Here is a 14,376-nt window from a genome sequence, read left to right on the forward strand (position 1 = left end):
TGTCGGGCGTTCGGTCCATGACCGAGCGCCTGACTTTTCAGAGGGGGGTGACACCAAAATGACTACTAGTCATTTTGGTGTCACCCCTCCAATGGTGTCAACCATGTACGGGCTGCACCCCCTGCACCCCCCTTGTGACGCCACTGGTGGACAATCACTTCTAGCAGTGCCCATGTCCCATCCTGATGACATGGATGCTGATCCTGCGATCCATAGAGCTGATATTGGAAGATGGGTGGCAACAAGACTGAGCTCACTCCTGTGATGGACTACAATCTCACATTTAGGCTACTGATTTGTGTTGAGATTGTAAAACATCACAGGAGTGAGTTTGGAGTGGTGACTACTTTACAACACACAGGGTCCATGGGGAACAAAAGTAGCCCCCCTCCAGAAGGAAGGACAGTGTCAGCACCAATTCAGAGATGATTTGAGGATCTACAGATGAGTGATACACAAATAAGAAAACATGTTTGTTAATAGTTAAGGTACTTGAATTAATTTGCAAGATTCTGAGTTTAGTGTCACTTTAAGTTTAATACTGTTTAGTTTAATACTGTACTCTTGTAACTTTTATAAACTTTTTTCAATACAGTTTGAACAGGAAGACTATTAAACAGTAGAACAGTTGTGATGGTGTCAGATGAGGATGTTTCTTTATGTTGTAACATTTTTTTCTTGTCTGTCTATTTGTTCATTGCTGTCTGTGAAGCTGACTTGATTAAAACCATCAGTGCCACCAAGAAGCCCTACAGTGACATTGCCTGTGCAGCATTACACGGTGCAGGCATGACTTTAGCTAAAATTGGAGCTTTGAGACTGGAAAGCTAGCTCAGGAAGCCGAGGGAGGGAACCAGAAAGAAGGGGAGGTGGCTGCCATGGGTTGTGTCGAATGAGACACACACGACTGTGAGAGCAGACATGGATGAACAAGAACCGGAGCTTTAAGCTGAGTTTGGCCCCTTGGCCAGACTAGCCATGAGTGATCTGAGCTCTGCGTGCTGTCAGATGACTATGCTGGGAGATCAATAGAGCCAACAAAGGCCGGAGCGGAGTTGCAGAGGATCGTGCAAAGTTCAGAGCCTGGCAGACCCAGGACGCCAGAGGAAGAAGCGAGAGGAAGGACTCTTGTTGTAGTTTGCGGAGGACTTTTCTGGACTAGGATGGTCAGATTTAGGATGGGACAGAAGCCATTGGTGATCTGTAGTTGTCTTCACATCAGATCGCTGTGATCTGGGAGGAGGAGAAGTATCCTGGGACAGGAAAGGGGGATTAGCAGGCAGAGGAAGAGAACTGCTGTGTGCCTGCAATGCCCTGGCTGAGCGCTGGAAGGAGGAGAAGACAGCAGCAGTCACAGCAACAGCATCAGCAGCAGCAGCAACAGCAGCCGCCGCAATGCCCTCCCCAGTGCCCAGTGCCTGGCAGGAGGGAGAGCTCCGAGTTGCCTCTACCTGCTGGCTGGGAAGAGGCCAGGGATTACGATGGCAGGGTGTTTTATATCGATCACAACACAAGGAAGACCTCATGGATCGACCCAAGAGACAGGTAATGGCCATGGTGCTTTGTGTGCCTACCGACCCCCCAATTCTATCTTTGGCACCTAGCTGAGAATTTTGTTTTAAAAAGTTTGTTTTGGGATTTTCTGATAGTTAATGCTGTTTCCTTTGTATTCTGACAGCGCCCAGAATACACCAACGGTGCTTGCAGCTGATTGGCTGCGAGCACCATTCGTTTGAAGATTTCCCACCCGGCTCCTTCGATCTTCTTAACGAGGGATGACAGCTGGAAAGGTGCTGACAGCGGCACACACTGTGCGAATTTCAGCCAGTTTATCAGGACGCGGCCGAAAGTCGCATGGTGTATGACTGGCTTTAGTGAATGAAATTCCAACACTTAGCCCTCATTCAAACATCAGTGATGCAACATCGCAGGGTGCATTGTGTCACGTTACGGCCCTTTTATGTGAATGGGAAGACTATTGCAGCTAAATGCCATTCCAAAAAGTGAATGCACCTTTTTTTAAAGCATATTATTAATAATATTGTTATTATTATTATTATTATTACACAGGATTTATGTAGCGTCAACAGTTTACAATAAAAGGAGGACATTACAGTGACAATTACTATACAATACAAGATGGTTAGAAGTAGGGCTGCAACAACTAATCGACATAATCGATTATAATCGATTATTGAAAAAGTTGTCAACTTTTTCAATAATCGATTAATCGGCTTCCGATCAGTTGGCCCTGTTCACGGGTCCACAAACGCTGCGCGCCGCGCCTCCTCCCCAACTCGCGCCCACCGCTGCCAGACCCGCCCGCATCCGCGCTCTACACGCTGCACCTCCTTCCCGCCTCACACTCACCGCCCGCCCACATCCACGATTCGCACAGGGACACGGGGAGGTGTAGTAAGGAGGAGCAGGTGTGGGGGGATGACAGCCGCCGATAGACAGGCCCGATCTCAGAAGCAAGTTGCTGGAAGACTGCTCAGGTATGCCTGCACTCCCCCCCCCACATGGTGCTCTATAATGTATTGCTGGGATTTGTATTCCTCTATAGCTGATGGTACATTGTGCTGTATATTATACATATGAATACAAATCCCAGCAATACATTATACACTGTATGTATAATGTATTGCTGGGATTTGTTGTACTCCTCTATAGTTGGTGATATTCTGCACTGCCCTGTATAGAGGACTACAAATCCCAGCAATAATACATTATACAGCGCAATGCAGAATACCGCCAGCTATAATGTACTATTGCTGGGATTTGTTGTAGTCCTCTATAGCTGGTGGTATTCTGCATTGTGCTGTATAATGTACTATTGCTGGGATTTGTAGTCCTCTATAGCCGGTGCCATTCTGCATTCATTGCTGTATAATTTTACACTTTCCATTTCACTATATTGCACACCACACCATTTTTTTACTTCCACCGCTCCAAGCTTGCTCCTGTGATGGACTACAACCTCGATACAAACTAGTAGTCCATCACTGGAGCCATTTTTTAAAATGTATTTTATTGTTTATCCGATTAACCGATTAATCGAACTCAATAATCGGCTAACTAATCGATTTTGAAAATAATCGTTAGCTGCAGCTCTAGTTAGAAGGGCCCTGTCTGTGAGAGCTTACAGTCTAAAAGCTTACAATCTACATCACACCACATGACATGGTAATAGGTTACATTACAGTTACAATACAATACAAGACAAGATGGTTAGGAGGGCCCTGCTCGTGAGAGCTTACAGTCTAAAAGTTTACAATCCACATCGCACCACATCACATGGTAATAGGTTACAATACAGTGACAGTTACAATACAAGACAAGATGGTTAGGAAGGCCCTGTCTGTGAGAGCTTACATTCTACATCGCATCACATCACATGGTAAAAGGTTATAATACAGTGACAGTTACAATACAAGATAAGAGGGTTAGGAAGGCACTGTCTGTGAGAGCTTACAGTCTAAAAGTTTACAATCTACATTGCACCACATCACATGGTTAGGTTACAATACAGTGACAGTTACCATACAAGTCAAGACAAGATGGTAAGGAGGCCCCTGCTCGTGAGAGCTTACAATCTAAAAGCTCCAGACTCCTGCCGACAAGTGACACAACACTTAGTTTTGAACAGGGGCCATTAAAAACATAGGGAGTCCTCTTGTTGAGCATTGTTGCATTCAGGAAAGGAACTACAAAATGTCTAGGTGTGACTGGTACCATGGGAGTGCCCAAGGGCTCCCATTAAAGGCTGTGGCACAACTTTGTCCAAAAAAGAAGCTCATGTACTTTTTTCAGATTCACATAACAGGCAACAAGTGAGACATTATATATGCATTCATTTTTTAGTTCACCTTTAGGCTCCATTCACACATGAGCGTTTTTCCGCGCGTATTCGGCCATACGAATACGCGAGGAACTGCTCTAAATATGAAAAAACAATGCATGGTAATGTGCATTGTTCAGACAATTGCGGGGACCGTGCGTTCAGCAAAATAGTCCAAGCATGATTTCTGGGGGCTATAGTATAGCCGCAAACTAGCGGAATCCGTGCAGTTGTAAAGATTTTAATGTTTTCATGCCGTGCGGTCTTCCGCACGGAAAACCGTGTGGGAGACGCAAACGCTATATGTCAATGGAGCCTGAGTATACCTATACCCCCCCAACAACCTTTAATAGTACCCTGAATTAGGTGTAGAGCTTTTATTAGCATTTCTTTATAGGCTTGCTTTTTTCTTCTTTTTACCTGTTGATCTTGTCAGTATGAGTTATCCTTTTAACTTTTTATCCTGGGACAATGTCACTGAGTTTATCTCTGTGCCGGAGAAGTGTTGTCACCCTTGGGTGCGTGATTCTGCGTTTGGCCTGGTTTCTTCCTGCGCATGGCTTTCTGAAGAAGAAAAAGTAGATAAAGTTTTAAAAAACAGCTGTGATTTATTTTAAAAGCTTAATGTTTGCATTTGTTATAGCATTCTTATTTTGACATATGGTTGCATGCATTATTCTTTAAAGAAGAACGCTAGGAGTTAGAAAACGTACCCTTGCAGTGGTGCTACCTCCGCACTGCTACAGTTAAGTGATTGTCTTGTCTAGGGGGCTCAAATAAAGCAGATATACTCACCTGATCCTTGGTCCTGAGGGGGAGGCCACTCACCTCTCTCTCATCCTCACTTATAATACGAGTCAATAGATCTGCATAAGATGTGATGATGTCAGTGGCCCTTAGACCGTCGGAGCCCAGCAGAGAAGAAGGTGCGGGGACCAGTCTAGCAGCCTGGTGGGACCGAGAATCCGGTGAGTATATCTGCTTAGTTTGAGCCTCTATACAAAACGAGCACTTAAATCAAGGGTGGGAAAACTCCAGCCCTCCAGCTGTGGTGAAACTACAAATCCCATGATGCGTCTGTCTCATCAGTCATGAGAATCTTGCAATGCCTCATGAAATTTGTAGTTCCACAAACGCTGGATGGCCAGAGTTTGCCCACCCCTGACTTAACCCTTGCAGTGTCTCTTTATAGAATCTGAGGCTTATTATGAATATTTCTGCCCCAATATTTTCCTTGGAAAAATATGTGTTTCCATTGACACGAGTGGAAAAATAATCAGATTTGGGTTGATGGCAATAACCTCTTCAGCCAGAACATGAATCACAAGTTGGCTTGAATAAAACAGCTTTATTAACTCCTTCACAAATTAATAGCTGAGTGTATTCAAAATGTAATTGTTTTTGTAGAGGGTGATATTTTGTAGCATGAAGCTGAATATCTGTTTTCATCTTCTAAATTGGAAGCGAATATAGAACATGATGCATAGGCTCAATGACAGGCTGGCTGAATAAGTATATACGCAAATCCCACCGTTTACATGCGTTTCAGGACTTACACGCTGCCCTGAACGCAGAGCATTCCGGGCAGTGTTGGAGTGCCAGAGCACATGTAAACAGTTTATACATCTGCTACAGCCACGGCTTCCGCTAGACTTTCATTGATTTGTACAGGCTGGCTATACGCTGCTGTACGGTTAGAGAAATACGCTGCGGCTTAAAGCCTTTGTTTTGTGAACTAGCAATAAAAACGCCCCCCAAAAAGCTTAGTGAAGATCCTTATTTCACTTGGAGGAGGAAAGTATAGGACAGGGGTTGGCAAACTTGGGCCCTCCTGCTGTGGTAAAACCTACAGGCTACCCCTGGTATGGGTAAATGCAATAGAGTCACAGCGGTCGCTTCTGCCATTTCCGGCCCCCTCATCCTTTTCTGCTCAGAAAGAAAACATAGGACCCATTCACACTATACTGTACTGTGTTAATACATATTTGAAAACACATTTTATCATGCTGTGAGCGAGGTGCACTGGTCCACAATCCCAAACATCACGTTCAGGACAGCTCAGTGATGGCTATTGATGTTTGGTATACAGAAGAGCTGGACAATCCCAGGAGCCAGGTAGCCATTTCTCATTACAAATGACATCTTTTGAGGTTTTCTCTAGTTGTTCTCAATGGAGTTGGCTCCTGAGATCCATATTAATTTGTCCACCCTTGGTATACAGGAGATATTACTTTGTTTATTGCTGGTATTTATATAGTGCCAACTATTTACGCAGCGCTTTACATACTGAACATTCACATCAGTCCCTGCTCTCAAGGAGCTCCCACTCTAAGGTCCCTATCTCACATGCATACATACAGGGCTGATTTAGTTAGGAGCCAATTAACCTAAGACCAGAGGAAACCCACACAACCACAGGGACAACATGCAAACTCCTCGCAGACAGTGTCCTGACCAGGATTTGAACCGGGGACCCCAGTACTGCAAATGATAACCAGGCCTCTGTGCTGTGCTTGGCAATTCTAATTTATTTACCAATCTTCCACCCATTACTCTTTACAATATCAGTTTTGGGGCAAAGTAATGAAAAGGCATGTTTTGTCATATAATCAGCACAATCCCAGGATCCATGTAGCCATTGCTCCCTAAATATCACAACTGGCTCCCAACTTTTCAAGTCTTTATAGTGGTGGTCAATGGCACTGGCTCCTAATAAAAATCGCTCCTGAATTCTGTATTAATTATTCCACCCCTAGCATAACTAAACCTGAAGGCATTGTAGCTTTGCAAGGTTGGATGTGCACACATCCGCCACACTTTTTGAGCTGTATTTGAGGCTTAAAGTTTAAAAATGGCTCAAAATGGATCTTTAAAAAGAGAACTACGGCCAAACCGTTTTTGGCGTTAGTTCTCTTTTGGGTCAGAGTTATTAGTAAATGTCCTTCTGTGATCAGCATATAGCGGGTTATTGCCCGCTATATGCTTACAGTGCAGAGTAGTGCTGCAGTCGGGAAGGATCCTGACAATATTGATTGACAGCTGACTCCGCCTCTCTAGAGGCCAGCTTTGCCCGCTTCCTCCCTGTCTGTCCATCCAGTCAGGGCTGGAGGCACAGAGAGGGGAGGGGGGAGTCCTTGTGGGGAATGATGACTGACAGTTACCGCTCTGCAGGGAGAAGATCGTGAGCTGAACGATCAGCGGTCTGTGATCGCTCAACTCTCGATTTATAGAGCCGATGTGTGAAAGCTGCAGTGTCACACGTTGACTCTAATTATGGGGATGAGTGTATTTCACTCCCCCCATAGTTCTTCTTTAATATGCAAACAGCAGTGAAATAACACTAGGTAAAAGCAGTTCGTCTTAAGGCCTCGTGCACACATAAGCCGCAGGCATATTTTCATGGGAGTTTTCCTGTTTGCTGCAGACACTTTTTTTTTAAATAATGAAACTAGAAACCCCATCTAAGAAGGTCATTCATTGCCATACTACATAGATACAGTAGGTGTCCATATTGCACAGTTCCTGGTTGCTTACATCTGCTGACCATGGTAATTTTACTGCCATATTTTACATTATGGCAAATGCTGATTTGTGATAATTCAAGTAAGAATTTTACAGTGAACCATTATTCTTTTAGGTTAATACATAAAATAATAGCAAACCAGATGCCCAGTGATGTGCTTAAAGGAAATCCATTTTGAAAGAAACACGACCCATAACAAGCATTCAACAAATGATTAAGAACACTTGATTGCAAGCTTGGTCCGGGTGATTGACTTAGGCAAGGGTGGGCAAACTCCGGCCCTCCAGCTGTTGTGGAACTACGAATCACAGGAGGCATTGCAAGATTCTCACAGCCACAGGCATTACTCCCAGAGACAGATGCAGGATGAGATTTGTAATTTTACCACAGCTGATGGGCCAGAGTTTGCCCACCCCTGGACTTAGGGGTCTGTTTAGAAATCCTTCACCCAAGTATACACTGGGTGATTGCCGTTTGCATGGCTTAGGAAATTCCTAGGCTCCCTGGCTCCATCTAGTGGTGGGAATGACGTGGGAATGGCATTTGCCCAGCGAGTGGAAGATTTATAAATAGTCCCTTAATGTTGAACTGCAGAATTAGCATGCCAAGCCGACAAGAATGGAATTTTCAGAAAGGCCATGGCAGCTTTTGCATTTATCTCATGACAGGTTTTCATTAAAGTACAACTTTTCCTTTTGAAAAGAGTGGGGAAGGGCTAAAACCTGTGTCAGGCTTAAATTATTGTCTATGTGTTGGAGCTTTCCCTCACTTCCTGCCCTAGTAATGGCTGTACGTGTTTTCATTAGGGGTGTTCTCTTAAAGAAAGACCCCATTAATATAATTATTAAATACGGCAAATGGAACAAACACCGCTCACATTCCACACATGAACTGCAATCCCTGCAGAATGGCTGTATCTCGGGTGCAGGCTGCCGTGCTGCTCTTAAAGACTGTAGATCAATGTGGGGAAATTGTCCGTGTGTTTCTGTACTGTTGGATTCATCAGTTAAAGTTTTTTACTATGGTAGAGTGCGGCTTTTTGCGGAACTATTACATACAGCAGTTAAACCTGATACAAATTCCAGCTTCCTTCCAGTGTATGCAAAATAATGTTTAGGGTGAAGTTCTACTTAAAAGGAAACCTGTAGTAAGAAAACTGTGGAAGCTGCCTTTGCTGTTATTTCCAGAAAATGCTAGTTGTTGGGCCGCTATGCTTATTCAGTGATTCTAATTATTTCTGAGTCACCGGCCGTTAAATAATATGTTGCACGATTGTTACAGGGCAGTGAGTTTGAATACTAAAAATGGAGACCTACAACGCCAGCACGGGATCAGTGCACACATACAGGGAGAAAAATGATCATTAAGTGTGGATGAATCTGATCTCAGTAGACCAGGGTCACAGTGTATGTGAGGGACCAGTACACACTAAGCGAATCAATGATTGGGACTGATTTGAATTTGCTTGTTAGCGGACTAGGAAAATTGGTTAAAATATGTAGAAGAATTGATGGGAGAGGATTGTTTACAACCATGCTGTTCATGTGTGCAGGGGGATGAAAAAATAGCTAGTGGTCCTCTCCAGTTAATAATGATATTGCTTGTTAATTGTTTGTCATCAACAATGATGTACATTTTGAAGGACCAGGGGAGAACTGAGGACATTTGGCCTTGGGGAACATATGACTAACAGGGCTATTCACAAAAGGGTGAAGAATTTTGGATAAGGCAGGAGAAGTGAACAATCTAGGACAACATAGCTGAACTGGAAAGTGAGCTGAATTGGAGAATTTTCCCAAAAATTTGTCCTACATTGTTCACTTCTTCTGCGTTTTCCAAACCCTTCACTTTTTTGTGAATAACCCTGTTAGTAACTGCTTAATGGTAGTGGCAGATTTATGTGGGCTATATAAAGTGTACCGCATAAACTGTGCCATGGCGTTGCATTGCTTGGTGGGCATGGTGTAAGATGGTCTTCAAGGAAATGATTTACCACGGCATACCTTTTCACATTCTCCATCATTAGCTTCCTTTGTGACTCTAGGCATTTGGTCTGATAGCATCCCAGAGATGCATAGGAAGTTCGTGCTAGAAGACATGTGACTGTGATCACATGTCTACGGGCTAGCGCACACCATATGCGTTCGGACTGTGAGGCATTTTTTTTTCCAGCTCAAGACAAGGCAATTTAACTTGTCAGGGTGGGCTTGGTTTACACTACCGCTTACTGGTGGCGCGCACTTAAAAAAAGTATAGCATGCAGTACTTTTTTAAGCACACTGCAGCGAGATGTGGTTCAGCCACATCGCACCGCAGTGAACCCACAGAAACTGATGAATTGCCAATTGTGATATTTCAATAAAGTTCTAATAAAAAAAGAAACAGTATGATGCGGCTCGATTCTGAAACACGTACACAAACAGCCAGATGGTATGAACAAGCCTTAAATGAGGTGCAGGTTAATATTTAATGCCCAGCACGTCACTGTGGGTCCTGCGCATTTTACCCAACATATCATATTAGTACTAACCTAGGGAAAATGCCCTCCATGCCGCGCAGGCCAGCCCTCGTCTGCGTATAAAGATTTTTTACGTACATAAAGATATGGAAAACGTAGCAGCAATCAGTAACTGCTTGGAATTTCAGGTCTGCTTATAAAAGTATGGGTGATTTACAGGGTTCCTATATTTTTCTCAGACTGTTCAATTTGCTTGAGGACTTAAGTCTTGGTTCCATAATTCTGCATAAAATAAGCTGGACAGTCCTGAAATAACTGTGCAAGCTTTGTAAAATCTTGAAATAAGAATGGTCGGCTGTCATACTTAGAAAAACTATTTTCACCAACCGGAATAAATATGTTGTTGGAAAGTATCTCTACCACTCTGGAAGTTGACAAATTCTTTTATACCTATTTTTGCACTCTTCCGGCTATTTTGGCTCATCACCTTTAAATGGCAGTGTCTGGAGAGCCTGAAGAAGTACATTTATATGAAGTATTTTTTTTTCAGTACAGTGCTAACTCTATTCTAGAATAATTGCCATAATAATACGTTTGCAATTTCAATTCGGTTTATCTTAAATATAGCTTAACATAATTTTTCTGGAGTTAGACTAAGCAGGGCATACTGTTTTACCGTGGAACGTCTCTGATCACAAACCTTCCCAAGAGACTGCAGTAGATTTTGGATTGTGAATACATTATTTCCACTCATCTGTGCATAATTAAAAGAGAACTATGGGGTAACCTTTTTTCCCCATAGTTCTCTTTAGGGTCACGGGAGGACATACAGTATACTAATGTCCTCCTGTGGCCAAAACTTAGTATATAGTGGGTTAGTGCCCGCTATTTGCTGAGAGCGTCGCAGCTGGGACAGATCCTGACAATACTGTCGAGATCCACCCAGCTGGCTGATTGAAAGCGGGCTCTGCCTATCAAGAGGCAGAACCAGCTATGCCCACCCCTCCCCGTCCATCCCTCCAGGAGGATCAGAGAGGTGAGGGGGGAATCCCTGTGGGGAGTGGCGACTGACAGTCACCGCTCTCTGCAGGGAGATGATCGAGAAGTGAGCGAGTGACGGAATGTTTTCACTCACTTCACGATCAATAGAGCTCACGTGTTACAGTTTCAATGTCACACATTGGCTCTAACTATGGAGATGAATATAATTCACTCCCCCCATAGCTCTCCTTTAATAAGTGGTTCAGGATGTATGTTTATAAACTGCACATCCATAACATAATCACTGAAAGGTGAAGTGAATAACATTGATTAGTTTGTTACAATGGCACCTTGAAGTGGGCAGAAAGTGAACATTTTGTCCTTGAAGTCGATGTGTTGGAAGTAGAAATAGGCAAGCATAAGGATTTAAGCGACTTTGACAAGGCTAAAGGGCTGCATGCAACCCCAAAGCCTCAGATTGGGCACCAGGCATGTGGATCATCATCAGGTACAGAGATGCAGATCTTCACCATGCACAGGGATGTAGATCATCACCATGCACAGGGATATAGATCATCATCATGTACAGGGATATAGATAATCATCATGTACAGGAATGTAGATCATCATCATGTAGAGGGATGTAGATCTTCATCATGTATAGTGTTTTGTACATCATCATGTACAGGGTTGTAGATCATCATCATGTACAGGGATGTAGATCATTATCTTATACAGGGATGTAAATCATCATCATGTACAGGGATGTAGATCTTCATGTATAGTGTTTTGTACATCATCATCATGCATAGGGATGTAGATCATCATTATGCACAGGGATGTAGATCATCATCATGTACAGGGATGTAGATCATCATCATGTAAGGGTTGTAGATCATCATCATGTACAGGGATGTAGCTCATCATTATGCACAGGGATGTAGATCATCACCATGTACAGGGTTGTAGCTCATCATCATGTACAGGCATGAAGACCATCACAATGTACATCATTAAAGCTTTCAAACCTAAACTAGAGATCTTTTTGGTATATCCTATGGGGCAAAATCACAGATTGCAATAATTTGTACATAGCACACAACAATGCCTGTTTTACATTGCCGTTCACCTTGTACTCACAAATGTCACAGAGCATTTATATGATTGTTTGATATTCAGTGTTTATGTTTTGATTTAACTAAAGCAGAGGAAATAGCAATGTTGTATGAAATACAGTAACCCTGTGAAAGCCAACATGTTTTTAAATATAAGAATAGAACGTTTATCGAATGAAAGCAAACCAAATATGATATGCAGTGATGATGACCGATGATGACAGGCAATCAGGTTTTATTTAATTCAGGTCTTCCCATTTAAAAATGAATCCCGATTGGCTGCTTTGGGTGTTGCATTTTTTCTTTTCTTTAGTGAATATTACTGCCTGGGCAGTTTCTCTCCATAGGTCTTTAGCTGTTTTAGTTTTCTATACTGTTCAATATATGCTTGCAATAGTTAAGGAGTGGAAAGAACATATTTTGTTTTGTATAATTGCACTATAGCCATTTGCTTTGGGTATAATTAAAGCTCCTGAGGCTATGTTTGTTGGCGTATTTGAGTTGGGATTTGTTTGATTTACTAGTTTATAGATCTCATTTTCATATAGAAATCCATAGGCATCGATATGTCCGAATTAATCTTTTCTGACTGAATAAACGCTGACCTTTTACTACCTAAATATACCAGCAACTTGCTGCACCGAGTGTACGTTTACAACGTGTGTAATGACTTGTCTTTTATAGCAAGCGAAAGCTAGGCAAGGACAGGGTGAACTTCAGTGTCTATAATGTCTATTGCAGAACTATGCCTGGAATGTTAAGCAGGCCTCAGAAATCCAAAGTGGAGCCCATGGTAGACTGTAATAACAGCCTCGCCAATTCCTGTTTACTAGCACACTGAATAGCTGGCATACCGTTTTCTTGTAGCTGGATATTTATGTAAACAAAAAGCAATTTCCCATGATAGGTGAATTTAGAGAGATGAACTCGCTGCATTGTTTTCATGTTTCTATCATATTTAAGGGGGACTGCAAGTGTGTTATATTGTATCCGGTGATTTATAATACGTTCTGCACATTGCTGAAAGATGAAATCACTTTTATCCAATTTTGTTGAGATAAATGTTTGCAGGCTGCCGTTGCAGGCCCAATCCGCTGTTCCAGGGCAGATCGGTTCTCCTGCACATACGATCTGCGATGGCGATCTGCCCTGCAACAGCTGGGAAAGCGTTGGAATTCTTCACCTTTTGCCGGTCAATATTCCACCGCCGAAAAATTAGCCGTGATTATGTTAAAATGTTTGACCACGTGATCGGTCAGGCATTCCAACCTAGTCACAATCTTTGATAGAACACCGGTGCACTGCAAAAAAAAAGCACATTTTGTGACACTTTAATAAAAATAAAATAAATAGTAAACAGTGCGATGTGTTGGAACAGGACACATGGAAAACAATGTGCCCTTCCATGTGCCCTTGTGTTAATCCTGTATTAATCTATGCAGATCAACGCAGATCAGCGGACATGGTGTGAACAAGTCCTAACAGCTTACAAGTACCTGCCCTGTGTTTACATTAGAGAGCTGGAAGGCTGTCAAGATCCTGCAGCAATAAACAGTAAATTGGGGAACTGGTTATAATTTCAGTGCCTCTCTTATGAACTTTGAAGATGAATTTCACCACAATGCCTACAGATACAGAAGTGAATGATACAGATTTTTTTTGTAAATTTAGTTTTTATTAAGTTGTAGAATAACATAGTCTAAACATTTACATATGATATGCAAAAGAGCTACAATGGTCAATATTTCTTAAAATATATAATGAGGTTATAAATATTGTGGGAGGGGAATGAGGAAGGGGTATTGCAGTGATGATTTCCTGTGGGAAAACAAATTACTAATTTTGGAACATATAAATGTAAAAAAATTACAACAGAAATTATTTGTTTGTATGGATATACTGTATATGAAACAAATAAAGTATGAGGGTAAAATAATACATTTTGGGGGAAATGAAATGTCAGGAATTCTATATTTTGTAAAATAATTTTGCATCACTCTTTTGGATATAGTATGCTAGATCTAGAAATAGCTGCACTCCAAGGGTCTTCACTGAAAGTAAAAGTCTTTATTTATGCAAATTCATACTGTAAAGTTCCTCTCCATGTATGCTCAACCGCTAACGCATTTCACCGTTCCGGCTTACTCATAGAGATGAGTAAGCCGGAATGGTAAAACGCGTTAGAAAGAAAGAAAGACTTTTACTTTCGGTGAAGACCCTTGGAGTGCGGCTATTTCTGGATTTAGATATTAAGAAGACTGTTTATATTAACCTCTTTAACATGTAAATACAAAAAGAAAAAATAAAGCTCCATTTACATCTGGGCAATGCTACATTGTACATGCGTTGCAGCACATTTTTACACGTTACCGTGCGTTGCAGTGGAGTAGTCCATTTTTTTTTTGAACAGGCTGCTTAATGCATCTTAATCCCACCACAGTCTGAGGGGCCCATGACA

The 14,376-nt window shown here is 42.3% G+C and overlaps 1 protein-coding gene across 1 annotated transcript in view; it reads left to right on the forward strand.

Annotated features, from left to right (window-relative positions):
- The first annotated feature begins 1,148 nt into the window (after positions 1-1,148).
- The window catches only part of WWC3 (WWC family member 3), a 120,573-nt gene continuing 107,345 nt past the window's right edge, over positions 1,149-14,376 (forward strand). The window contains exon 1 of the mRNA XM_018553504.1: positions 1,149-1,545. Within this exon, the coding sequence (XP_018409006.1) occupies positions 1,310-1,545 (236 nt within the window). The 5' untranslated portion in view covers positions 1,149-1,309. The remainder of the gene's footprint in view (positions 1,546-14,376) is intronic.

Source organism: Nanorana parkeri, unplaced genomic scaffold, assembly GCF_000935625.1.
Source record: "Nanorana parkeri isolate BGI_ZX_2015 unplaced genomic scaffold, ASM93562v1 scaffold122, whole genome shotgun sequence".
Classification (NCBI taxonomy): Eukaryota; Metazoa; Chordata; class Amphibia; order Anura; family Dicroglossidae; genus Nanorana; species Nanorana parkeri.